The sequence below is a fragment of the Aspergillus tubingensis genome, assembly GCF_013340325.1.
Source record: "Aspergillus tubingensis WU-2223L DNA, scaffold_2, whole genome shotgun sequence".
Classification (NCBI taxonomy): domain Eukaryota; kingdom Fungi; phylum Ascomycota; class Eurotiomycetes; order Eurotiales; family Aspergillaceae; genus Aspergillus; species Aspergillus tubingensis.
This window is the reverse complement of record NW_023336276.1, coordinates 1519916-1545980: the sequence shown is the minus strand read 5'-3', so window position 1 is coordinate 1545980 and position 26065 is coordinate 1519916. Positions and strand designations below refer to the sequence as shown.

The following is a 26065-nucleotide window of genomic DNA, read 5'->3' as shown; positions in this document are numbered from 1 at the left end:
GACTGACAGCATCGAACATTCCGCATGGTCTCATATCATATAGTCGCGTTGCTCCCTCTATGGACGCCTCCAGCGTCATCATTCCCACCGGGCTTGACTTAGTCGAAGTCCTCATTTGCGGCCGCAAAGACATCTCCCTCGTCCGGGCCTTTTTGTCCTTTTCTCATATTTTCCACGTCAATATAGGAATCATTGGGAACCGGGTTGCCGTTCCGATCCAACGTTGTTTCAAACATCTCCTCCGGGGTCCAGTTTGCACTGGGATCCTTGGCTTTGGAGGAGGTACTGGGCGCAACCTTCTCCTTGGCAGCTTCCGCAAGGCGCGAGACGGGATTCGAACCTCTTGAGGTCATGGTGGTGGTTGTATGCTTTCTGTAAAAACTATTAGTTGATAATCCGGCTAAGACTGCTGGCCATCTCCACGGCAATCGAGTACATCTGCACCCGCAACCAAGGAAAAACAGCAAGCGTACCAGATGGTAGTACAGTTGCCTAGTTGGACTTTAGTTGAGATGGTTACATTCAAATCGACGTATCATGAAACCAACGACAGGAGTGAACTGGGGCACGGGCCCGGCATGATATATGGTCCAAAGGTGGCGTTAATGATGAGATGATGACGATGGGACTATCCGCATGATGGACTTTACTCACAGGCGGCTGTTGCTCCCAGCCGCACCCTCGTTGGTCTCGAAGCGTTGTGATTGCGTGGTTTTGGCTGGGTGAAGTCATTATGAAGTTTAATCGGTTCGCATTGGTTGAGCCTTCGTAAAAGCAAGGCAGGACCCATGGTCAGATGCATTATGGTTGCGTTGTCTTCGATTGTTGTTCTATGGGGTCCATGGTACGTTAGTTGGTCTCACTAAGATGCATATCAACTTATGATGACTTGATGGAATGTTTGTATAGCCGATCGCTCCAATGTACCCGCCCGGGGTGAGATTCGACCCCACAGCCTGGGGTAAGCCCCGGCACGCCATTGCACATTTGCTACCATACCCATTCCGATGGTGGCTGGCATGCTGGTTTTACTAACGCAATAATTGCCTCTTAATTTAACGACATCAAACAATCAATATTAACCTACCATGGTCAAGGCCGGTTTTACTTGGGCCTCCACCCATAACGGCTAAGCATATTGTGCCGATATGTCATGATTTGCGTGGAAGCCCGTCTTCTCATCAGCCAATGCACTCCACCGACTACTCAATATATCAGATCTGTATAATTATGTTCTCAGTCGTTACCAATTTGAGGTTGGGCTTTCTCGCTAGTAGTGGGGCACTTGTAACAGGGAACAATAGATTGAGTGAGACGAGATTTGCTGATATCCCTGGAGGCTACAGACAGAGCATGAGACTTTATCATAGCTGTATGACCTTCCTCACATCAAACCCGCTCTGTGCTTTCGGATCACTCCAAGGCAGCACATACCCCCGTTGATTGCTCACGACTCTTACCCCCTGCTCCATGAAATCAGTAGTGTAATGGGTATGTCCAAACACCCAGACTTTCACTTCATCAGAACTCCCCGATAGGATATCAGTTCCAAAGGCAACACTCCAAGGACTCTGAGCATGCTTGGGACTAGAGGTCCCCTCAAGCGAAGGCGCATGGTGCGTCACAACAAGGATAGACCGTTGCCTACTGCGCTTCCCCGCTGCTTTATTCTCCTGTTGTATTGAATGTATCTCCTTCATCAACCAGGCATAGTCAGAATCATGGCGCGCATTATGGTCTTCAACCGACCAGTCTGCAATCCTCTGGAAATCTTTGACTTTTGACTGAACAATATCGGCCAATTCTTGGGGTACTTTTGACCAAAGTGTGCAGCCAAGGATACTAACGTTAGAACCTGGGACATCGTATCGTTTCTGATGGAGGACGATCAGCCGTCCATTAAATGCAGGATCCTGCTCAAGTCGTTTTGCTCTTTCTATTCCCGTTTCAAACGTCTCATTATAGAACTCATGATTCCCAAGTACAAGAAACACCAATTTGAATCGATCAGTCAATTTCTGTAGGAAGTTGCGGTAATCTTCATAGTCCGTTAAGCGTCCGATATCGCCGGCGAGGATAAGATGCTCTGCGCAGGCGGGAATCTCATAGGATGAGTAATGTTGGTTGACCTCCAGATGGAGGTCAGAAAGAATCTGGAATGATACGGATGATTGATTTAACGAAGACCATACTTTCCGAAGCATTGCCTTGATCCAAAACGAATGGGCGGTTGAAGCTGAGAGAAGGCGGAACTACTCAAAAAGGAAACTCCAATGGACAAACTATGTATCACGTGATTATTGACAGCTACTGTAGTAGTAGGTGCTAGGGCAGCAAGTCTCCCCATATTCTGGAATTGACATTCGGTCACAATAGTGGATAAAATTTGAAGAAGAATGACTCTGTGTGAGATGAAAATTGGTGAACAGTGACAAGTGGGACTCTGAGCATGTAGAATGAAGAGCAAAATAGAAGCTAAAGACATTCCTTTGATTTTCTTCTCCCTTCGAGACGTCAATCCAGTATACAAGTAATAGTATCGTTTTCATATACTGTTACCAAGAATAATCCAGAGCCTAGTATCTTTGTTAGTATTTTAGTAAGAAAGTTGTTTATGTACACATGGAAAGCAAGTCTCCCAAAAGCTAAGCTATAGTTCTGCAGGGTAGACAGCCTTTTCCGAAATACGGCATAATATAGCAATCAAGTCTCTATCGATGTTTAAAACACCTCTCTAGTCATATGTATCGAGACTCAATGTTCGTTTGAATTGATAGACCACATTACCAGGTGCCTGGCCACGGGTATCGATTAGGATTCAGCTTTTCTGAACACATCTTTTCCTTAGGTAGGGACAAGTAAATTCTCTCAAAAGTCTTGAGACAGATACCAAGTAGACCAAAAGAGAAATCTCTCTCCGGTTACTGGTATTGTTCTGGTTTGTATGTTCTGACACAAAGTGTAACGATACTATGGATAGTCATACTAATTGAAACATGAGCAGGTTACAAAGATCACTGAGCTTCGTCTCTCATGTGAAGTAGAAGTCATTCTTCTAGGGTATATATGTGTTCCAAGATTTCTGGGGTGACATGTGTGTCGTCATAGCCCAACCAAAAAGTGCCAGGGTTTCCAAATTTATCATAGAACGTAAATCGACTTTCCCAAGTCCTAGAAGCCGGCCAAGTTGTACCAGCCGAGAGAAACATATGGGTGACACACAGGGCGTTGCTTTTCTGATTTATGGTGACCTCAGCCGTATGAGAATCAATCCCCACTGTTCGCGTTTCTTCTGATCCCATCGGCCAATAGTAGAAGATACTGAAGAACCCAATACCAGTGTCCAAATAAGCGGTTGCGTATTCCAAGGAGGGGTCAACTGTGCCCAGATCATAGCCTTGAAGGTCTGCTTTTCGGAGTTCGTACTTCTTGGTGGTCAGATAAAAGTTCCGTTGTACCCAAGTGCCGCTCTTGTCTGGAAAATCTTGCTCTACATTATCCTCCTGCTGCTCAAAGTTGAGATCGTCCACCTTGTATGTAACTGGGTTCGTACCCACGAGAGTGACTTTGGAATCAAAGGTTCCACCCCCCGGTATGGACAATCGTACCATCGGGCTGTTTGATGTTAGCACCGATTCTCTTGTCTTCGACCTTCGTCGTCGTAACCCAGTAACGCTTCTTTTGAGGACCCCCAGCCGCAAGAAATAGGTCAGGCTGGACGGTCTTTTGAGTAGATGGCAGCCCGTGTTCGAATTCGTTTTCTGTGATTGAATAGCTCCACGATCCTGATATTTCCGTGGGAGGGTCGTCATAATCGATGAGTTCGATTGCCTCGAGCTCGGATTCATTCAGCTCATAGGCATTGTTTGTGTCTGGATCAACCACACTGATAACAACAATCACAGGAACCTGCATGTTGCCATTGGCGTAGAGAGCATCACTCGTGGCGTTGGGTGTAGTGGCCTGGACTTCGAACGAGGAAACCTCCCAGGAGACGGATGTAGAACCCATGATGAGATAGTAGATGGATGATAACTGAGATGAATGATGAGAGTAGAAAAGACTTCTGAGCAAACAAAGGAATGTGATTCTCAAGGGTTATTATAGATTTCCTAAGCGAATAAAGCAATAGGTGATGCCCGCCATCCTGGTCGTACAACTTGAAGAGAACACCATTGTTCCGATGTCAGCTCTGGATCATACAAGCTCTTTGGGATTTGATGCATTTGATGAGACTTGACTTTTTCTAGATCTAATCTATCTTGCGTAATCATTAAGGGCCTTTTGCCCAATGGAGATCCTGTCTCGTCGATCGTTGGCCACTTGCAGGTTCCAATGCAAAGATAAGTATAGAATGAGCATTCAGCTCACTCCATAGTGGGTCCATCAAGTCTAACGGGCCCGAGGACATCTCTAGCATAGTACATCAGCCGGTTCAGCTGCGCCCTGGACGCATATGCATGTCGAATGTTGAACTATGCCACCCTTATGCAGCCTGCTTGATCGGGGAGCACTTAATTTATTGCCAGTGGCGAGCAGAACCTATCAGTTAAAATCTGGGCCCTGATTTTTGGCGACAATCACTAGACACAATCAAGTCGAGAACTGATTTCATAGCCATGGTAATGAGACTGCCAAGCGCAGGAAGTGACCAACCAGTAACCCTCAACCAACCTTCAAGTTGTATTTACACAACCCCGTCTGCGAAAAGCGAGATAGTACTGAGCTAGTAGTAGATCACTAGGGTTGTTGCATTTCTTCTTCGTTTGGCATCGGTATTATTCTGCCCAGCGTGTCCCTCTCACTAGTGCTCTGGCTAGCAGGGCCGTAACACCGCCCGTTTAGTAGACCGATTAATTACACAGCAAGATGCCACGATTCAATCCGGAGTGGTACCAAGCTGATACTAACTAGTGATTAATCGGGCGGGCTACTGGAAAATTTCGGACCACCACAGCACCAGCAGCGCGGGGTAGGCTCGCCATGACGCAGGCGGTCTTGCAGGAATGTTGCCCCATTTCATTCCTTCCACCCAGTGAATCCGGACCAAATGAACTAACAGAGTTCTCCTCAAAGGATCACCATGTCCGGGATTTGGTTGTCTTAAGGCTGCAGCAATCCTGCGAGCTAATATTAGGAAAGATGCAGTGACTCGTGCCGTGCGACCCGGGTCCAAGCGATCGATAAGGCCCTATAGTTTTATTCTGTGCGAATATCAGGTGCACATTGACGCGTCTTCCACCTTCCATAAGCGTTAGAGGGCAGATTCATCTAATGTAACTTTATATATAACAACTACCATTCTAGTATTGTCTAGACTCATTCCTCAAACCCCTCCAATGTGTAGTAGTTAGATTAAGTACCACTTAGTATCCAATCATTCTCTTCGGATCCACCCGGAATATATTCCCGAGCTGAAATTCAGCTGGCAAACACGAACAATGTGAGCAACCCTTAGTACTAGTAGTCTTCTTAAGCAGTCTCAGCCCTCCACTACTGCAACATTTCGGAGAGCCCGACAGACATGTAATGATACTGTAATACATCTGGGAGTTTGATGGCTTAGCATGTATGATGGCGTATAGTTGTATGCTATGTTGCCGTCATTAGAATGGAATGCGTGATTTGAGTGAGGCCTACTTGACGTGCTAGATCAATTTGAGGTGGCAAGTACAACTCGCAGACGGATGAACGCTCATCATCATGTTCCACCAGTAAGACATGCATGTGTAGTGTAGAGACCTGCTTTAGCAGCTTGGAGGTGACGAAGACAGCATCAATTGATGCATCAATGGGTCAGTCATTGTGCTCCTACTCCTCTTTGCTGGCAGGGTAGGAAGATGCAGGCATATACTAGCATTTAGGTATATATAGGAAGCTGGTCACCACTCTTAAATCTAGTTCAAGTGCCAATGCTCCTTCCCTGATCTCGTTCACAATCCTTCTCTTGCCAGAATCTCAATTTTGTTAGACATAAGAAGACAGCCCATCATGTCTTCGAATGATTAGCGACCTCTACTCCCAGAGTTTCAATTTTCAAAGCTTCTTGCAGAAAGGAGTCGATCCTCGTACTGGACAATACACCGTCAGCATTCAACTCTTTGTCGCGCCATCGGAGACTCGCAACTGTCCGTCACTCGAACTGTCGCTAAGCTACAATCCCCTCAACACCAAAGATATCGGTCTGGGCACTGGCTGGTCCTTTAATCTACCCTCCTACGACCATCGCCAAGGCAAGACTCTGTTGCTCTCGTCGGGTGAAAACTTTCAAGCCACTGAGACCACCAGTGCCTTTTTCATCCAGGACCAGAAGCTCAAGAGCTTCCAGGCCAAGAGAACGGGATCATCAGCAGGATCCACTTATGAGGTGGCCTACAAATCAGGCCAGGTAGAGATTCTCTCCGGTTTCAACAACACTTACAACCAATCGGTTCCAATCACCATCTACGGCGCAAATGGTCGTGCACTCAGTCTGGAGTGGACCCGCAACGGTGAACAGCCACGACTGAGTAAGATTCAAGACGGTGAGGATGTTCTGCTGGAAGTTCAGTATTCCGATGCGCAAGTAACCATCACCAAGGCGCCTGGAACTACCGCGGCCAGCACCTTCACGCTTATCCGGCGTAATGCGCAATTAACCCAGCTCAAACTGCCGCTGGACGACGACACGCCCCCGTGGCAGTTTTCGTACACTCCCTCAGCAACGGATTTGTGTGTGTCTCACAGGTGACCAGCCCCACTGGTTTGGTTGAAGAGGTCAATTACAAGCAAGATGGTCGGTGATTCGTGCATGTATCTGCCGAAGTATGGCTTGCACAACCGGCCTGAAGGCAAGGACCAGGGCATTGTGGTCGAAACGATACTCTACTTTGCGGTTTCCCTGCAGCTCAATCCGAATTGCGTGCACCTCAGTCCCGGTCCTGCCTGAGAATAGTTCTTTCACAGAGCTGATACACTGCCGAGCCTGAGCAGCGCTTACCCACTGTCTGGAGTCGTGAGGTAGGTCCGGGTGGGCAGTCCGAAGTTGCTTCACCAGTTCCAAGTCCACATCAAATCCACCACATCGAATGCCTGAGACGGATTAGCTACCCATATACAGGCCTCCGCCTTCCGCAAATCGGTGGTACGTACTGGTAGGATCTCCCAGAAGTTGGAAGGTGAAAGGACGATCTCCATTGTTGCCATTTACTTGTAAAACGGCAGTGTCCTAATCGAGTGTCAGCTAGATGGCACCTTAAATGACTTTGACCAAGATAAGCCTTACGATTGTGGAGCCGCCGCAGTCGCACACAAGAAGTATGTCACCATCCTAGTTATCCGACCTTGTTAATTCCAAACGTACCCAAAGGATTCTTGCTGGCTGCTGCTGCTCACCTGCATGTCATTTCCGTTCCTGTACTCATCAGCAGCCCATACAGCCGCAGCTACAGCTTCAGAGGCATAGGTAATGCGATGGTTGTTCCCAAACCATCCAACGCTCTCAACTGCCGACCGAAATTCCAGACGGCCGCGGTCTGACCAGCAATCTGGTTCGGTGAAACACCAGTGGATTTGTGGTCCACGCTCTCTAAGGTCCATCCACAGCCTGTCCCGCAAGTCTCGAAGAAAGTCACTGATGATTTTTCCGGTGCCAATGTCGTTTAGTTCCACTGTGCCGCCGAGGAGGTCTCTCAGATTATGGCGTTGTGTGGCCACGTCTGGGGACCCATCCAGCATGAGTTTTACCCAAACATACGGCTCTCTGCCGCGGGATGCCGCGGCACTCCTTCCCCACATGATCTGACCATTGCTGTTGTATTTGAAGATCGAAAGGATTATACCGTCATTAGCGCCATGAGTAGCCCATGTCGTCAGGACGCCCAGGGTAGTCAGGATCGTAAGGACTGTAAAGTATGTTTATGTTAGCGAGAAGCAGAGAGAGAGAGAGAGAGAAATAGAAAATAAGGCAGAGGCAGAGAGGCAGAGAGACAGATAAAACAGAAAAACAGAAAGATAAAAAAAAACAGAGAAACAAAGAGACAGAGAGACAAAAAAAGGGATTTGATAAGGAATAGGAGGGAACAAGGAACTTGCCTGTTTTATAAGCCCCAAAGTCCACGGAAATGAAGTACTGGTTCGGTTCCATGGTGGATAGAGGCGGGGGACAAAGTGTTTGAAGATTTGTGAGATGATGCTAATGAAAAAAATAGGAAAATGCATTCAAGACCAGCTGAATACATATACAATGGAGATTGATGATGATATTGGTATGAGATTGAGAAAATGAAAAGGGAAGTGCGTCCAGTTGGCTCTATTTATGTTTATTGATATGCCACTCAGAGTTACTACTACTCCTACTACAATTAGATTACAATGTATGATGCTATCTTTGAACTGCACCAGAATGGCGTCCAGTTCGCACGTTCATCTCATGACCTGGCCGTGTCTCTCTCTGTCACGCTCACAAACATACGGGCCCCTCCCCCTGTCTTAACTGATCTACCAGTCAATTGCATGGCATCCGAGAAGGTTTGTTGCGGCTGAAACCCTCACACGGGCTAGATTTGCGGATGGGTTGATGCCTCACATCACACAAAGAGCCGGGTAGCCCTAAGAGCCAATGAGCAACCAGGGAACTGACTGAATGGATGAACGGATGAATGAATCTATGAATAAAGAAATAGACTTTTGTCATCTATCCCTCCGTTTACCTTGCCCGATTTTCCTCTTCCTCTCTCTCTCTCTCTCTCAATTCCCATCATCTTCCTCCGTATCCACACACTCTCTCAACTCTGCGACACCTCCTCTCAACATCTCCTGAATAGACTCCAAACCAAAATTGCCGATTCTATTTGGCCCTTTCGTCACGCTACTCATCGTCATTATGACCAGCCCCCAGAACCAACATAAGCGGCTCAAGCGCACTTGGTCGGATTTTGAAGAAGAATCTAAGTTGGCCATGGAGAAGAAAGCTATGCTAGACGCGGAGGAGGGATCTATACCGGACATATGGAACGAAGGGGGTCCAGCTTTGTTACCCACTGCAAAGTACCTCTGTCAGAGACAGGAGTATAATGAGATGATTGAACATTATTGGTCCATGGCCTTTATGGCTGGACCGCACATGAGGTCTTCACCAGCAGATTTCCAAAAGGGATTCATTAAGATTGAAATGGAGGTTCACAGTTGGGCTTGGCGCTTTGGTGAAGAAGATTCGATGCTTCATCTCTCCAGTGATGACAAACAGGCCATTATCGCCAGCCTAGATGGATTCTGTGTCCAAGAGGACTGGGACAAGATTCATTCCTCTCTTCCTCCTGCCGCTCGCTCTGTGTTTGGAAAAGTTTTGCTAGAGACCATGCTCAATCAGTTCATCTACAAAAAGTTTGCCACCTCCCCCTTTTGGTTTATGGATGCCAAGGTGGATGCAACGGACCAGCCCGGGGATGCCAACTTCATTAAGAGACTTAACTTTATATACCAGGGGTTCAAGAAAAGTATGTCCTTCTCAAGTCCGCGTTCCTCCTCTTTCCCTCGTCACGAGATTATTTGAATTCACTAACACTTAGACTTAACATAGTGTTGCCCACGAACGCAGCATGGTGGAAGTCAACCCTCGTGAGCATCAGCACTGTACAAGACCTCGTCCTGGGTGCTCCCGAACACACAGCACTCAGTCGAACCATGCATGAACGTCGCAAAGAACTCGTAAAGTCCTATGTGGACGAGCTGTGGGGGTGCCGACTGTTTCGACTCCTTCTCAAAGAATCGCTGAGCGAGTCGCTCCAGACATTCCGCGATGACAGACTCCACATGATTCTAGAGTTTGCGGCCCAAGAGTTTATTGCTGGTCAAGCTGGTGTCTTTGGCAATTTAGTGGTTGAGCGACTGCCTGAGCTTGCCAAGTTTGATCACCATTCGGACACTATGGTAACCCATCATTTCCATGCTGGCTCTGAGTCCCACCATGGTGCTCAGGTTCTTCTCGTGGTAAGACCCCGCTACAGCTACCATGATACGATTGTGGGTATGAATTATCTACCGGTACCTCCAATCCAACTCATACAGGCGGAGGTTCTGACGGCGCCAATGGCGCCAGAGCAACACGCTCAATGCGTAGCCGCTGCTGGCGATGATAACGCTACCCAGGATGAGAGAATCGACAATGAGGGGGTGGACGATGAGAGAAACGAACGAGATGGAGAAGGTGAAGGCGAAAGGGAGGGAGAAGGGGGAAAGGAAAGAGAAGACGATGATGACAATGACAACGAAGGTGAGGATGATAACAGTGACGATGAAGATTCTGAGGATGACGAATGAGCGATATGGGGATTGGGGAGGAGGGGCTTTCCTGTTTTGTATCATTTCGGTTTTCTTCACTTTGATTTTGTCTCGTGAGATTCAACTTTATTGTTTCCTAATTTGTCAGTCGCTATGTACTATCATCAAATAAATACTAATATCAATTTCGGGCTTACCTATTATACCTTGTGCACTGGTAAATCTAGCTTTCCGGTAGAATACGTATATCCCCGATTTAGTCAGTATTTCACGCCATACTTTAAAGCAAGTGGTGATACTGGTTTATACTACCTAATACATTAGTAACTGTCCCCAAATAGTCTCCATCCCTTGGGTTCACTAATTGAATTTGTTACAGTCCGGTCGAGCCTCTGTTCGTATTATCAGGTGGTTACTATACATACATACGTTCCATGACGAGGATACAGACACAACTCTATTAGTGTCACTGCGTATATATATAAATATATAAAGTTAGTAGTAGAAACATCTGAAAACTCTGCACAAAGTTCCCATAGTACCATTCAAGGCTGGAAAACCATAAAACTGAATTATAGTCTACAGCAATATTATTTTCCTTCTACGACTAGATGTATATCCTATCACTTCTTCTCTAAGATAATGTGACAATAGCTGCGGGATTCAGAACGAGTACTAATCTTAATATAGATGCGAGTAGGTAGGGCTTACTATTTATTTTTGGATTATCTTCTTGGTTTCAGCCAGGATGATTACCGCCACAGTAACCCCGGCCATCGGTTTCACCCCCTTTCGGGGTCAGTAAATGTCTGGATATATTGATCAATAGATATATTACAGTTTATGGTAATAAGTAGTAGAGGTCATCATCATCAACATCACTATAACTATTCTTCATTCTATACAACTACTTGTACATAAATGCTTTATTTCACACTGTCTTACGTACCTACTATCTAGGACAAACTGTAAATCTCCAAACTAAGTTACTCTCTAAATACCCCCTCTAGTATGTAACACATATAATTTCCGCTACTTTACCAAAATAAGTACCAACTTCATCTCCTACTACCATGTACATAACTTAATTACTTACCCGCGCATGCCAAGCAACCCATCAACCATACCATCTACCAACACATACAAATACAAACCCAACAGCACTCAACTCCAAGAACCACCATAACAACACCCAACCCACCTCACCTCATAATTTACCCCAAGTTAATCCACCGCAATGCATTACCCCTTGTAAACAATTCGTCCAGATTTAAACTCCCCGTTAATTCCGATGGATGGATAGCGGGCTAGTTGGTTGGTCCAATCCAATCCAATCCGAAGGGGGTAATGATTGCCTGCTGAGGTGTTTGTCAGTCAGTTGCGCAGTTGTTGTCTGTCCACATGGCCATGTGGCATACATACGTACATACATACATAATGTATGTGTATGTGAGTGCGGGTTGGGCGACGTGCATAATACCCTACTACTATTCTAACTAACTACTAGTAGATAGATGGGTAGTTATTAGTGGATGATGCGGAGTTATGGGGCCGAGGGTCCAGTGACGTCGGGCAACTTACACTACTTAGTTACTTATCAGGTCAGGTCTGGTATTACTGTGTTGGGCATGTGACGTGCAGATGGATGCAGATACGGGATTGTTCTGGTTGGTTGGTTGGTTTGTCACTACGTGGTGGGGTAAAAGTATCAGAATCAGAATCAGAACTACGTAGTTTGAAGTGCAGTGTAAATGGTATAATATTGGTCTATCGGTCCGTGGTTGTAGTGGGTAAATAGTAGTAGTAGTGTATCTAGTATGTACGCTGTGCCAGTACAAACAAAGGAAATAAGGAAAGAATCATCCCAACAGTGTCCGACGCTGATAACCGAATGATAAACTGGTGTGTCGCAGAATGGTATCTTAAAGAACAGAACGAAGCGAAGCCACTTGTATACTGCTGCTGCTGAGGGTATATCAAGTCCACGTTCCCGATGAGCAAGCACGCCAGTCAAGAAAGCAGATCCCCGTCCCAGGAAACATAACAATAGAAAGATAAAAGAAATGTATCACAAAGGAAAGGTAAGAATAGAAAAAGCTTCCCGCGCTGATAGCGGGGTATTCGAGCAGTAGGTATCAATCACACGCAGCAGCAATCCAGTGAGCCAAGCCCAAACCAAACGCGCTCAAATGCAATCCGGTGATAATGAGAATAAAAAATGAAGAATCAAGGACAACGCTCACGCGCCTGTATTCCGTTGCGGTGCGAAAAAATGCATCCCGTCGCTTATGTCGAAATCAAATCAGAGTATTACTTTTGGGGTTTCCTATGTCGGTATAGGATAAGTCGAAGTTGTATCCGTTCTAAGCTGAGGTTGGTCGGCGAAGAATCTCCTCACAGTTGGCGTCAAAGCGCATGTTCCATAACCGAATGCTGTTCATCAACTTCTCCGTGCTTTCTAGCTCGCGGTCCCGGCCGAAGATCGTCTCCACAAATTCGCAGCCCGCGTTGCGGCCCATTGAGACCGTCTTGCCACCCTCGCGCTTGGCGGCCTTCCACATGAACTGTTCACATGTCTTCAGCAGCTTCTTGAATCGCACCCACAGGCGTTCGCCACTTTCCAGAAAATCCGCAACCGTCTCACGCGCATCGCGGCGCTTGATGCGCTCAATGCATTCGTCTGCCCGTTTCACCTTACCGGCCAACTTGATCAACAACAACCACAGATCGCCCGCGACATCTGCCATAGGAGTCGACGCGCCGTGGTGGAATACGGTCCAGTCGTAGATCCACTTGCCCAGCGAGTTGGCGTCAAAAACACTGCCCAGAAGGATGATGGGCATTTCCGTCGGATCCCAGTTCTTGATCGAGTATCCCTCGGGGATACCGGCCCGCGCAGCGTCCTCTTCGGTGGCCTTTGGCGGCGGCTTGGCCGCGGGTGCAGGCTTGGGCTTGGACGGCGTCCGAGTGGAGGTAGATTGGCGACGCGCCCGGGCGCGTTTGGCGGAATCGACATCATCTTGGGCAGGAACCTGGTTATAGTAAAAGTATTGATCAGTGGGTGGCTTTGGCTTGCGCGGAGGCGTCGTTGGTTTGCGACGGGGAGGACTGGGTTCCTCGCGAAAGACGTATCGGGGGGCGTCATCGTATCCATCGTCGACCACATCCACAAAGATGGGTCGCTTATGGGATGGCGGAGCGCCAGCGGACTCCCACTGACTGGCGGGCGCACCAGCCATGGTACTGCGACGACGGTGATAGCCACCAAAAGAAGCACTTACAGGATCGTGCTTGCGCGGTGGCGTGCCATGCTCCGGCATCGCTTCATAGATTCCATGGCCATACCCGGAATACCATCCTGCCGTTTCCCTAGGACCGGCGTAGCTGGCTTTGCGATTATGGCGCTTCGAGGGGCCACGAGGCGAGGCGTAGGGACTGGCAAATTGGGTGGCGTAATAGGCGTAGTGAGGCGAAGTGGGAGGGGAGGTCATGTAGTCGTAGGAAGACCACCCGGGGTGAGGACTGGGATAATGGTACATTATCGAGAAAGGCGCATAAAAATCGAGGCTGTAAACGGCGAGGCGAGACACGAAACGAGAACTTTTTAAGGGTGGAAAGAGTCCCAGAAGCACGACAATCGCTAGAGGTATAGAAAGCAAACAGCAAACAACAAAAAGCACAACCCAGGTATATTATACAGAATATCGTTCAACAAGCCGATCGACGCCGGGTTTAAAAGGACAACGGAATCGGGATATCGATAATGACGATGATGACTGAGGAAGAGGACCGTCACCGAGGCACGGTTTCTAGGGGAGAGGAGGAGGCGATTTGTATGTGCTGAGAGTGCATTTGAACGTTGTCGCTAACCGAACGGTGTGCGGGCAAAGGCGGCTGGCTGTGGAAGGAATGCCTGGGGATCTCCGGGGGGCAAACAGAGATCAAACGATGGGAAGTGTGCGTTAAGGAACGCTGTGACCTCTTGAGAGGTATATAGTATATACAACTGAGAACAGCGATAAGCCGGGGACTTCCAGGAGGCGACCCAAGGAAGGGATGCGACAGGGGAGAGTAGGTGGTAAGAGGAAGAGTAGTATATAGATAGGAAGAACCCAAGAAGGGTGTTGTGTGTGTGTGGAAGGGGAGTCACAGAGGAGCCAACCGGTTTTGTACGGACGGCAAAGACAGAAAAGACAGAAAGAAAGGGCACGGGCGCTGCGGTAAACTTGGTAAGGAGTGGGGCTCCCAGGTATAATCCCGTCGGTAATTAATCTTTCCAGACTTGCTCTTGCGCTGCGGCGGAGTCACGCTAGTGGGTTAGTGGGCTTAGTGCGGTGGATTTAGTTCGTCTCTTAGTGACTTGCTGTTGAAAGTTACCGTCATGTCACGTCTGTTGCGTTTGCTGACCATACGGTAAAGTATTGCTGAGGGTGTGGTTTCAGGCCCAACCACCACCAGAAAGCAAAAAAGGATGAATGGGCGAGGGATGGCCAGGGAGGGTGAAACCCAAACAAGTATGAGTATCAATAGAAGTGATAGTATCCAGTAGTAGGAGAGTTTAATACTGCAGGATATTGGAAACGTCTCATCCCATCCAGACTGTTGCAAAGTCAGTCAGGACAAGACCAGACAAGGCTGGACACATTTCCCTTCAGAAAATCGCCGCAGAGTATCATCCTAGGACCAACAGCGACTCGTGCTTTAATATACCCATTATCAGGTCCCCCTCTCCGCGGCATGAAGATGAATCATCCGATTCATGGGCGCCATTGCAAGAGTCATCTGAACCACTCTGTTGGGCATCCCGCGTTCGCTCCCTGACTGGGCGACACGATGAAACAGGCAACGGCAGGCTCGCTACGGAAAATAATGCGCAGAGGGGATCCTCAGATTCTCAAGTCCAGTCATCTTCTTCAAAATGTCTGTCTATCATGCTCGATAAGAACTACCGCGGCGCGTCGCTATTGGCGAGCCCATCACTCCGCCGCCGCTGCGTTCCTCAGCAGGCGTGCGTACCTACAGTGGGAGCCTGCCGCATAGCAAGGAGCACATCACGTTTTCGGGGCGAAGGAATGTGAGTCATGGTCACGTTGCCACAGGTGGCTCAGTCGTGAGTAAGAGATATTAATATCTTTCAAGGCAGTCATCGTGAGATGGACGCTCACTCTCTTATACAGAGCTTGTCCTACCTGGGTGCCTAGCACTGTGGCGAGGTCAAGTAGGAGCCTACAATGTCTGTGGCAGCGCCTCTATATGGAAAGAGCCATGCTGGGCATGCTACCGAAGGAGCCGAACCTACAGAGTGACTGCATCTCCGGCATGGGGCCAGTCCATGGTCCAAAGTACTGTACATCAATAGATATGCTGATCTGGCGCGCACGATTATCGACGGTCGGTTCCATGGACAGTGTGCGGATGAGCCCGTCGGTAATCCATGGTTGCGATCCGGGGTCCGCGAACAAGCTCAACTGTTCGAACCAGTGGAACCATAAGGCATGGAATATCTGACTCCCTAAAAGCCACGAGCCATCGCATGGTTGTTGGGCAACAGCTGGAGTGGATGGGCGTTACGGATGGGCGTTACCGCTGCCGAGCAGCTGGGCAGCAACCACACCCTCTTCATATCGGACGACGCCTGTTGGACAGACCGCAATTTGCGAGTCGAACGCGGTAGTTTAAAAATTCGTAGGATCTGAAATCCGGGCATTTGTCTGGCGAACAGTTTTGTGAAACTTCCAGGACACTCGAGCTGTCTGGGCTCTAGACTATTGAAGACTGCATAGTGTTGGCGTCTCTCGAATGTGATAGACGCCATTGCCCAATACGGACAGGTAGGCAGACAGACAGACAGACCGAGGGGAACAGCAAAGTACTTAGCGCCTTCAAGTTCCCAAGCGACCACAAGACTTACTAGTTCTGCTACTAGCAGGAAGTACTAGTAGTAGTTCAGTTCAAATCCGTAGGGCCAGTCCCCGGGCGGACTCCCAATTAGAAATCGGCCTTCCCCGGTGTCAAGACTTCCACGCAATCAGCTACCGGGAAAGTAGCGATTCCTGTGGCCCCTGGCAGATAGGCAACCCTTCTTTGAGCGCTGGCTGGCCAGAGGATCTTTGCAAGGTCACACATGGCGCTCTGGGTTAAAGCAGGTCAGAAAAGTATGTGATCATGGTTACGTGGTGGCGTTAGCCTGTCGGGACGGGAGGAGTCACAATACTAAAGAGTATCCTGAGCCATATCAGAAACCTTGGGAGAGATGGAGTCCTCATCATCGTCGAACTTGGCTGAACCTGAGCGACCACTTGCATTGCGTTGACCACCATTGGATAAACCCTGCCGGACGCGGGATCAAGTCCGGGTGCCGCTGAGCTCCGCTCGGCGTCAACGGTTCGAATGCATAGATGGATTGCGGTGATAGTGTCCTGATTGGGAGGGGGGAGATACGGTCCGCCAATCTACTTACATCTCTCATGGTATAGTGAGATGCGAGATACTACTTGAAATGACCTATCGCACTGGCAGATATTTCCAATGTATGCTACACAACATGGCGGTGATAAAATCCCTACTGACTAGTAACTCTCACCTCATCGTCCGCACCGCCGAATGTGGAAGGCCTCCAGAAAGGATGGTCAGCAAAGTAAATCAAAGTCAAACAAGCACCCCCACAGGGCCAGTCCCACCATCAGAGTTTTCACCGTCCCTTGCTCGGGGAGCCGATGATCTAGTCTAGACTGTGCCGTGTGCCTTGATAGTCAGTCTCGCTCTTATTTTTAATTATTCCTTTCAGCTGGTCTTGCTTTCCTTCTGGAAGATGCCTTCAATTACGCTGTAGCCTGTATGGTATGGTACATACAAGGACCCCATGTACCTTTGTCCCGAAATTAATGCAAATATTTGGCCCTTGATCACATTTCAGGCCAGACCCATAGAATGCCAGAACGTCCCCAGCCGATACTCCAAATATTGATACACAAATCCACATTAATCTATCTCACAACAGCAACACAACACAACGCAACAAGTAAATAGCAACCTAACTTCAACCACAAACCAAACCATCTAATTCATTTCCAACAACTTCCTCCCAACAGTCACACCCCCTTTGCTTCCTTCCCTCCCTCCCTGCCTGGAAAATAAGCAACCTCAGCACAAGCAACTAAGCCCCTGCATATCCTAGACCTCCCCAGCCGCATGCCGATCGCGCGGCCGGAATTTGAGTCTCATTTCCGCCCATCCTTTCACACAATACCCATTGGATTACAATTTAAGACCTGTGCCCTGTGACTCTACTCGTGAATGTGTGCGCCTGACTCAGCCCTTGCCCTGAGCCCTAACGTAGTTGGGAGTGATTGGCGAACTAATCGATTTACTCCGTACACTGCACCTACGTATGTTGGATTGATGCCTTATCTGGTATCCATCCATCCATGTCTGCATGCGCCTCGAAGGATCATACCAAAATAAAGGACACTAGTACTTTAGTCTTTTGTTCTGAACATTCCTCGTTCCCACATGGTTTGGTTATTAAATTCCGAGCGCGTGTTAGCTAGCCTATCATTTCTTTCGTATACCAGTTAACAAGATGCCGCCCGCCGCTTGGGAGCCTAAGGTCAACAAAGCCCGACACGTCTGCAGGTTTCCGCTGCCGCAGGTGTGGAGGATCGTGATCGTGTTGGTTAGGTAGGGAGTACTAAACTAAGTACTGTGTAAGGATTACGCACTGTGGTTGTACTACGTACTTGGGATGAGTGTAACCGCTGCAGGAAATGTTTTGCGTTTGGCTCTAGACACCAGGTTCATGGTTGTATTGTGTGCTTGGCAGATGGGTTACGTCAATATGCTAGGGATGCACGTGGAATATACTACGCTACATCAAAGTAAGTAAGTAGTGTTGGAGGATGGCCAATAGATGTTCCATTGTTTTGTAGTGTGCTTGGGGTAAGTTGAGATGCTATTACATATGTTTGACAATTACTACATAGGTGGTTGAACCTACATGGAATATTCATACTGAGAAATAATATGTTCATTGTATATGCTTGATCGTATATATCCTAGAAGAGACCAGAGAACAACCATTATATACTGCTTAGTGCCACATATACTTATCTGCCACCTACGCCAGTCGCAGCGTACCAACTATACGCAGAACCAACAATCCGCACCAATACTTCCCATACCACCTAACATCAAAACAACAAAAAGACGATGAATACCATAACATTAATGACCAATATCAACTATCCACATCCAACTCCTCCATATCCTCCCCACCGCCAACATACCACCAACACCAAGTAACCAGATAGACAGACAACAAGTATCATAGTAACACGATGTACCCACTCCAATCCACCCAACCCTCACCCCATCTCATAAATACCACTAAGAAAATCATGTATGTACATACCATACCTCCACCTCCACCACCACCAAGTTCAATAGATACATAGTGACCGACCCCATGTCATCCCCCCTCTCTCTACCCCTCTTTTTAATCTCTACACACACACTACATCAACCTACTCTACTACCATGTACGGAGTACACTACAATTAACCGCCAACCTAACCCAACCCCAACCACACCCATGTTCTACTTACTCTCCCCGGCGTAGTCAACCACCAAGTAGAACCAAACCCCCGCCATACGGGAAGACATAGGGGATAAGACCCCCCGAATAGCCGCCGAAGTTGATGAATCTCATCTCATCACTATCACATTGGCATCATCCATCATCCATCACCCCCCGCCTCTGGATTTCCGGGGGGGGCAGATGACCGACCTTACTAAGGGTAGGTATTATGGGTGCATTACTACTTGTGTACTAGTTCAGTGTGAAGTGATGTAAGTAAGTAACCCCTCATCTACACTATAACCGTAGTAGTATCTATCTATCTAATAGATTGGTCTGGGTCCGATCGATCACGTCGCATCTGCTCTTGTCTCGTGGAGTCGAGGTAAGGCTAGGCAAGGCAAGGCAAGGCTCGTCACGCTCAGCGATGCGCCCTATCTTCCATGTCTCCGGTGATGGTGGTGGGATGACGAAATCTGACTGAGGTATTATCTAAGAAGCATGTAGTAACTATAACTAAGTAAGTAGTTGACTAGTTACCTGGAGTATGGCTATGTGCATGTGCATCACTATTATAAGGACAGTACTATACATAGAATTGTATAATATAAGTAGTAATAGTTAGTCTACCAGTGGCGATGCCGTCACTGCCACTGCTGTGCATTAACCACTTACTTACTTAGTTGGTACTAACTACATACATACTAACTGATACTGTAGCCTACATAGTAAATAGTAGTATTGGCGCAGCACGACACACTTCGCTATACCCTCATAACCAAAGCCTAACACAATCAACTCACAAGAACCCCTCCCCTCTTTCCCCCTAAGAATTAGGCACTCACCCCATCACCACAGCAGTAGAGCACTACAGAGTACCGAGCATCCACCTCTCCCACACAAAGAACAGAGAGTCGACCTCCACCCAACAAATGAGCATCTGACACGCAGGCCCGAAACTCAACCCCAACTCAAAAATTTCCGACGTACTTGCGCTCGCCGCTCGGGAGATGCCCGGTTGCCCGTAAGTACTTCACTTTGTGGGTTTGTTTGGGTGGGTATGTTAGGCTGGGGTTGCTGGAGGGACCGTCAGATGTATCAATCATCGATGGGAGGGGGTTCTGACAGATGACAGTAGGTTTACGGAGAATTTTACGCAGTAAGCAAAGCTAGATACCAATCTTGTTGCTACGTATCGAGCGGATTCTGTGGAAAGTGGGAACGGATCTAGTGCGATGGGTCCGGTGGTGGGGGCTTGCTGGCTGGCGGTGGATGTTGTGGCCCGAAGGGTCAGGTTGCGATAGATACTGTGTGCAGTGTGCACCATACTGTGTGTCCGTAGTGGGGAGGAAGATATTGCATTATGTTCATTATATTTCGCTAATATGATTACCTCTATATTGTTATTGGTTCTTATGGTCGGTGTCTGGCAATTGAGGCTGGATCGTCTCTTTGATGCACGTATCCGTCTGGTCACGTCATACAGTCATATATTCGTCCTCCGCGCGTTTGGTTTGCATCGCCTCGTGCCAGCGGAATCCCTGCTTCCGAGAGACAGAGGGCAGTGTCGGAGACATGAATGCCTCATGCTGGGAGGAGGCCCAGCTTCCAGGCGGGAGAAATGTAACCTCGCCCACGGACCCGTTGGCGGCTGCCTGCAAGCCGAAATCAAGGGATGAGACCGCAGGAAGTCCATCCGCAGCAGGGTTCTCTGCCCAGATCTTCTCCAGCAGCTGCAAACAGGAGAGGTTGTTGAAAAAGCCAGAATCTCTGGATAGATCTTTGCACCGTTGGCGGATAATGGCGCGATGATCGGCACGCACGCACTCGGACCCGGTGATGAATAGTGGCCACAGGAGATACGCGTCAGATTGGACAGTCATAATGTGACTCATTATGTGTTGCACAATGTTTTGGATACGAGGGTGATCGGACGGTAGGTCTGGATAGGCGAGTCGTTCACTGTACAAGATCGCCGCATGACGGAATGACTCAGAGATGTGTATGACGTCCTTCAGATTGTGAGTTGCGACCACCGGCTGGTCTGTCGGTGACGAAGGGGGCGAGATGTAGGCGTGGCTGGATGTAAAGAGAGGCGACCCCGATTGCGATCGGTGGGGGACAAATCGCCAGGACTCAAGCTTCTGTCGGAGAGAATACCATTCCGCCCAGAACGCCGGTGACAGCTGTGCTCCGTTGCGACCACCAGGCGGCGGCGGCGGCAATGAAAATGCAAAAGCACCGGACGAGGTGGCTGGAATGTTCGATGGGAAGAACGCCATCGAGGGCGGGAGAGTAGTGGATGGCATATGGATGTCTGGTGGCGTAGATGTGCGGACTTCTTGATTTTGGCTCAGAAGGTTCAAACGACCTAGCTGCGCTACGATTCTGAAAAGTCCGGCATCACATCCCGCCAGATTTTCCAGTCCCCATTCGCCATCCGAGGCGGCGGTGATATCCAGGCAAGCGCCGCGAAGCTGTACCTCGCGGTCATTGGTGGTGGCGGTCATCGTGTCAATCCATGTGAACATCCGAACAAACCACTTCAGCTCATCAGACATGCAAGGTGAGTTGCACAGTCGGATGGCCAACAATTTTGTCACCCCCGCAAACTGCGTCTTGAATTGAGCGACCCCAGTATCACACCCATGGAATAGACAGAGGATGAGTAAGGTTGCCAGGACAGAGTCAGAAAGTCTCTGATGCGGGTCGGCCAATTCCCGATTCAAAGCAGAGACCGCCATGCCTCGATGATACTGCTCTTCCTGGGCATATTCTTCAGGCATACTGAGTCCAGCCCGGTCCTGTAATGCTCCATCGGTCAAGGCTTGGTGGGCCAAGGATGACATGCGCCCCGGCAAAGTTCGCTCCGTCGCCCTCATTCCTCGTTCGCGTCGCTGTCGCAGATTACAGCTGGCCAATGTAGCGATGGCCTCTTGGAGCGATGTGCTTTCCTGCGCCAGTCGAAGAACATACGTTCGAAATGGATTGGTTGGACTATCAAATGCCACAATCATCGGAGCAATGACTTCGGCATAATAACTAATTAGGTATCGGAGTCGAGGTGTACGTCCCACGGAACGTGCCAGCAGCTGCTGAGACAATGATGGCGGCTGGCAAGCACTCATACGTGGTGGAACCTCGTCATAACAGGTATCTTCGTTATGCTCATCTGAAGCATTATCTCTCTGATTCGGGGCCTGGGCTGGCCACGGACACTGTATTGGTACCGGTGTTTGTTCTGGTCCCATCCAGGTCCTTGACGGATCAGGATTTGAGATCAATGGGGCATGGCACTGTCTCGGAGAATCGGTCTTTGTCGCACGTGAGGAATAAGAATTATAGAAATTTGGCGAAGCATGGGAATCCACCGTATAGTACTCCGGTGAGCACGCCCGGCGTTTTGAAGCAGTTGTCACCGAGACAGATCCATGCTCAGCAAGCCCAGTGCCTGAAGAACGCTGTTTATCATGTCGTCGCTTTTCTGCGGCTGTTTCAAGAGCCGGTTGGGATTTCGACGCTGTCCGTGGCCCTGTCACACGGGAAAACTTCGGAGGTGCGACCGCAGGCTGTGCCCCGGTCACGGGGAGGGACAACCCTCGAAGCTTTCCTCGACTGGCAACTCCTACGCCCCAGGTCAACGCTGTCTTGTACCCCGCGCAATTGCGGGCGCTGTCCAGGCACTGGGAACAATATGGGCGACGTCGGTCGCAGGGAGTACCCTGTCGGGCGCAAGTAAAGCAATCATCAGCCGCTTGGCTTACGACCGTCCTCCTACGCCTTTTCCGGGGAGCTGGGGCGGAGACCGGCGGAGTTTTGCGGATTCGAGGCTTCGAAGTAGATTCCATAGCCGGATCCGACGCAGAGGTTGGCCAACTGCTAGGGTGCAGATACTAACTCGCCCAGGCAAGCAATGTGGAGATAACCCGGAGTGCGGGGTCCCATAAGTGGTGCAAGGAGTTGGTTGAGACGGCGGCAGTAAGCAGGCTAGCTAGTGTGTTAGAATAGGCCAGGCGAAAGCAGGGCCAACACGATGTTGGGGGGTGGAAGATAATGTATCTAGTCGTCGGGATGAACAGGTCAGGAAAAAGCAAGAAAAGAAGAGCTAACGTCGGAGAGGGAGGGGGGCCACGCTTACGGTCGTTTATAATCGAATCACATCGGAAATCGATCTAGTTCGCGCAGGAGAAAGAAAGCGGATTTGGAGATGATGATAAGCGACGATCGTTGCGGCATCACCCGCCGTTAGGAGAGCAGCGCCGGAGATTAAGCCAGTATAAACTCGTTAGCGCCGAGTAGTCGAGGCTCAGCAGCCAACCGGTGCGTGGCGAGTGTCTTCGAACCCGCATTTTAAAGCGATCTTACTTGATGGCGGCCGAGTGTCGGCGAAATTGAGCCACCGTTTCAGATGGACCCAGAGAAGATGGGACAGTTCATAGCCGGTGCAGGATTAACTGGGTGCACAGATGAGGTTGCTTGTTGAAGATGGCAGCACCTCAAAAATGAAGGAGGAAGAAGAAGGACTTGGCTGCCCCCAAATCTATGGCCGGAACAGGACTAGCGGGAAGTGTGCATTGTTCAAGTTCAAATGTAACAAAACTCAGCCAGCAACTCAACTTCCTACTACCAACTACCAATCCTACCAAATGATCAACTCTCCTCGAGGCGAGGGCCTTCTCATTCCTCATTCATTCCTCTCCCTTCTCCTCAAGTCTCCCCTCCAGTCGATCCAAGATTCCAGATTCCCCTTAACTTCTTAAGGTTTCGGTAGACCAAAGCTAATGGGATCCACTGGAGAACTTTCCCTTCCACTTTCCACTCTGTCGGTTCGGTGGAACTGGCCCTTCCGCGGAGAGGAAGGACCACATGCGGTCTTCAGTCTTCACCTCCCCTATTCCATTGCTACGGGTCGGGGCTTGGTGCCTTGGAACCCCTAATGGATCACTCGGGATGACTCCGACCACGAGGATGGAATAGGAAACTCCCTCGCACTTGGTATATTAGGATTGCCACCGGATGAAGATCGTGGGAAACCAACCGGAGCCACGGCATACTCAATTATGCACCGCGTTATTAATAGCCGCGGGCAACGTAAGTGCGCGTTCTGCCACCGCCTGCTGGAAAAAGCATCCACGGTGCCTCCATCGCCTCCCCAACACTGCCTGCTGAGCCACGTTGGACAAGCCTTCGTGGCCGCTGGAAACTTTTATGGCCAAAACTTTGCGATCTTCTAGCGTTTCCAGACCCTGCCAACACAACAGTGCTTGATTGTGTCTTATCCCGACTACCGCGGCTCCTCCACCGCCATTCGTATCCCCCGTGAACCAGAATTCGCCTCCCGCTGAACCTGGACTCGACCGAGCTTGCCAGCCATGTTGATGGATTGCTAAAGCGATCTTCTCTGACTTTACTTGAATTGTCCACTCTACCGGCCGACCGCCGAAGCGCACCCCCTCCATACACAGCGAGCTGGTAGATTTGCCTGGAACCTTCAAAGCTATACCTCCATACCCCTAGCTCTGCCCCCGGGCAGCGAACATAGTCATGCCGGTTCTTCGACCAGGTAAATTGAAGACGATAATCTCGGCCACGGGTGCGCTGCTACTTATTTGCACCGTGTATATCTATTGGGCCCCGCCTCCAGCCTCAGTAGTCCCTAGCACCGCCTTCGAGGTCCCTCTCGCCGAACGTCAAAATGCCTTTTGGAAGGTCTTAAACCCGATATTGCAAGGACATGCCCCAAATACTCCTACGCCAAAGCGCCTGGCGGACGTAAGCGCAGTTCACTTCAATGCTACGACGACCGATTCGCGACCTGATCTGACCATAATCGAGGATGGCGATTTACAAGCGATGGAGGAGGCTCATGCGGGATATATTGAGGAGTGTCGTAAGTCTGAACGGCTGCGGCCAGTACATACTCCGGGCACGCGTGGCATAGTGTCCACAGCGGGGGCTTCCTACTTTCCAGTTTTCTTGTCCTCTCTACGAATGCTTCGACGACTGGGGTCAACGCTGCCGGTGGAGGTGTATATGAAGGATAAAAGTGAATATGAAAAACAAATATGCGACGAGATCCTACCGGATCTGGGTGCGCGCTGTCTTGTTCTCTCAGATATCGTTGGCAAGGGAGCCATTGAGCATTACCAGCTCAAAATCTTCGCAGTTCTATTCTCCTCGTTTGAAGAGGTTATCTGGATGGACGCAGACTGCTTTCCGCTCCACAAGCCTGAAGTTTTGCTTGAGTCGGAACCATTCAGCTCCAAGGGGTTGGTCACCTGGCCGGACTTTTGGATCTCCTCGGCGTCTCCGCTGTACTTCAAAATCTCGCGGCAGGAAATGCCAGCGCTGTCGGAGCGCGCGTCATCGGAAGCGGGCGTCTTTCTAGTATCGAAGAAGACACACCAGTTGACCTTGCTCCTCGCTGCTTACTACAACTACTACGGTCCGTCACATTATTTCCGGCTATTATCGCAAGGCGCACCCGGCGAAGGCGATAAGGAGACCTTCCTTCATGCTGCCACCGCCGTCGGAGAGCCTTTCTACGCTGTGAGCGAGCGGGTTCAGGCAGTCGGTCACATGAAGCCGGGCGGTATTGCGGGCTCTGCGATGGTGCAGACTGACCCGGCCGAAGATTATGCGTTGACCAGTGCGAATAAATGGCGCGTGAAAGATGAGTCTGTGGCGAAAGCCCCCCATGCTTTCTTCATCCACGCCAACTACCCCAAGTTCAATCCTGGTGAAAAAGTATTTGGCATGAAGTGGGAGACCACGCCGACGCTCCGCCCCGATGGCACGGACGGACGGGCATGGCTGGCGGCAGAGTCTACTGTCCAGCGATTTGGATACGACGTCGAGAAAGCGTATTGGGAGGAGATCAAAAACATCAGTTGCGACCCCGCCATCAGCTTCCGCACATGGGAGAGGAAGGATGAGATATGTGACCGGGTAGAGAGCTACTGGGCGAATGTGTTCGCCGAGCCGCATGATGACGACCCCAAGTTCACTGACGAAAGCTGAATTGGCCGCATTGTACTGCGATGCTGGCCTTGAGACATCACTGGGTAACCAGTTACGCCATGCTGTTTATGATCGACACGGTTGCTTATCAGCAGTATTGTATATAATTTTCTGTTCTTTTTCTGGTTACATATTCATACCATTAGGTGTATAATATTGGTTGATGCCATGGCATCCCAACCTTTTGTTTGTTGATACCCTGGCGCTCCG

The 26065-nt window shown here is 49.3% G+C and overlaps 9 protein-coding genes across 9 annotated transcripts; 3 read left to right on the top strand and 6 right to left on the bottom strand.

Annotated features, from left to right (window-relative positions):
* Window positions 1-98: 98 nt before the first annotated feature.
* On the bottom strand, window positions 99-353 carry AtWU_01103 (metallo-dependent phosphatase-like protein; the record flags this gene model as incomplete). Its single annotated transcript, XM_035496218.1, has 1 exon — window positions 99-353. The coding sequence occupies one exon, from the start codon at window positions 351-353 to the stop codon at window positions 99-101; it is 255 nt and encodes an 84-aa protein (XP_035352111.1).
* A 1011-nt stretch (window positions 354-1364) lies between these two features.
* On the bottom strand, window positions 1365-2204 carry AtWU_01102 (calcineurin-like phosphoesterase; the record flags this gene model as incomplete). Its single annotated transcript, XM_035496217.1, has 1 exon — window positions 1365-2204. One exon carries the CDS (start codon window positions 2202-2204, stop codon window positions 1365-1367), a length of 840 nt encoding a protein of 279 aa, XP_035352110.1.
* An 843-nt stretch (window positions 2205-3047) lies between these two features.
* On the bottom strand, window positions 3048-4011 carry AtWU_01101 (calcineurin-like phosphoesterase; the record flags this gene model as incomplete). Its single annotated transcript, XM_035496216.1, has 2 exons — window positions 3048-3541; window positions 3609-4011. The coding sequence occupies 2 exons, from the start codon at window positions 4009-4011 to the stop codon at window positions 3048-3050; spliced, it is 897 nt and encodes a 298-aa protein (XP_035352109.1).
* A 1990-nt stretch (window positions 4012-6001) lies between these two features.
* On the top strand, window positions 6002-6730 carry AtWU_01100 (RHS repeat protein; the record flags this gene model as incomplete). The annotated part of the gene is made up of 1 exon (XM_035496215.1): window positions 6002-6730. The coding sequence occupies one exon, from the start codon at window positions 6002-6004 to the stop codon at window positions 6728-6730; it is 729 nt and encodes a 242-aa protein (XP_035352108.1).
* A 27-nt stretch (window positions 6731-6757) lies between these two features.
* On the bottom strand, window positions 6758-8125 carry AtWU_01099 (Hsp70 family protein; the record flags this gene model as incomplete). The annotated part of the gene is made up of 5 exons (XM_035496214.1): window positions 6758-7071; window positions 7132-7207; window positions 7265-7309; window positions 7375-7883; window positions 8029-8125. 5 exons carry the CDS (start codon window positions 8123-8125, stop codon window positions 6758-6760), a joined length of 1041 nt encoding a protein of 346 aa, XP_035352107.1.
* Window positions 8126-8863: 738 nt separating this feature from the next.
* AtWU_01098 (WD domain, G-beta repeat family protein) lies at window positions 8864-10299 on the top strand (the record flags this gene model as incomplete). The annotated part of the gene is made up of 2 exons (XM_035496213.1): window positions 8864-9476; window positions 9560-10299. 2 exons carry the CDS (start codon window positions 8864-8866, stop codon window positions 10297-10299), a joined length of 1353 nt encoding a protein of 450 aa, XP_035352106.1.
* A 2324-nt stretch (window positions 10300-12623) lies between these two features.
* Window positions 12624-13799, bottom strand: AtWU_01097 (uncharacterized protein; the record flags this gene model as incomplete). The annotated part of the gene is made up of 1 exon (XM_035496212.1): window positions 12624-13799. The coding sequence occupies one exon, from the start codon at window positions 13797-13799 to the stop codon at window positions 12624-12626; it is 1176 nt and encodes a 391-aa protein (XP_035352105.1).
* Window positions 13800-20313: 6514 nt separating this feature from the next.
* On the bottom strand, window positions 20314-22683 carry AtWU_01096 (fungal specific transcription factor domain-containing protein; the record flags this gene model as incomplete). Its single annotated transcript, XM_035496211.1, has 1 exon — window positions 20314-22683. The coding sequence occupies one exon, from the start codon at window positions 22681-22683 to the stop codon at window positions 20314-20316; it is 2370 nt and encodes a 789-aa protein (XP_035352104.1).
* A 1696-nt stretch (window positions 22684-24379) lies between these two features.
* On the top strand, window positions 24380-25855 carry AtWU_01095 (alpha-mannosyltransferase; the record flags this gene model as incomplete). The annotated part of the gene is made up of 1 exon (XM_035496210.1): window positions 24380-25855. One exon carries the CDS (start codon window positions 24380-24382, stop codon window positions 25853-25855), a length of 1476 nt encoding a protein of 491 aa, XP_035352103.1.
* Between the last annotated feature and the right edge of the window lie 210 nt (window positions 25856-26065).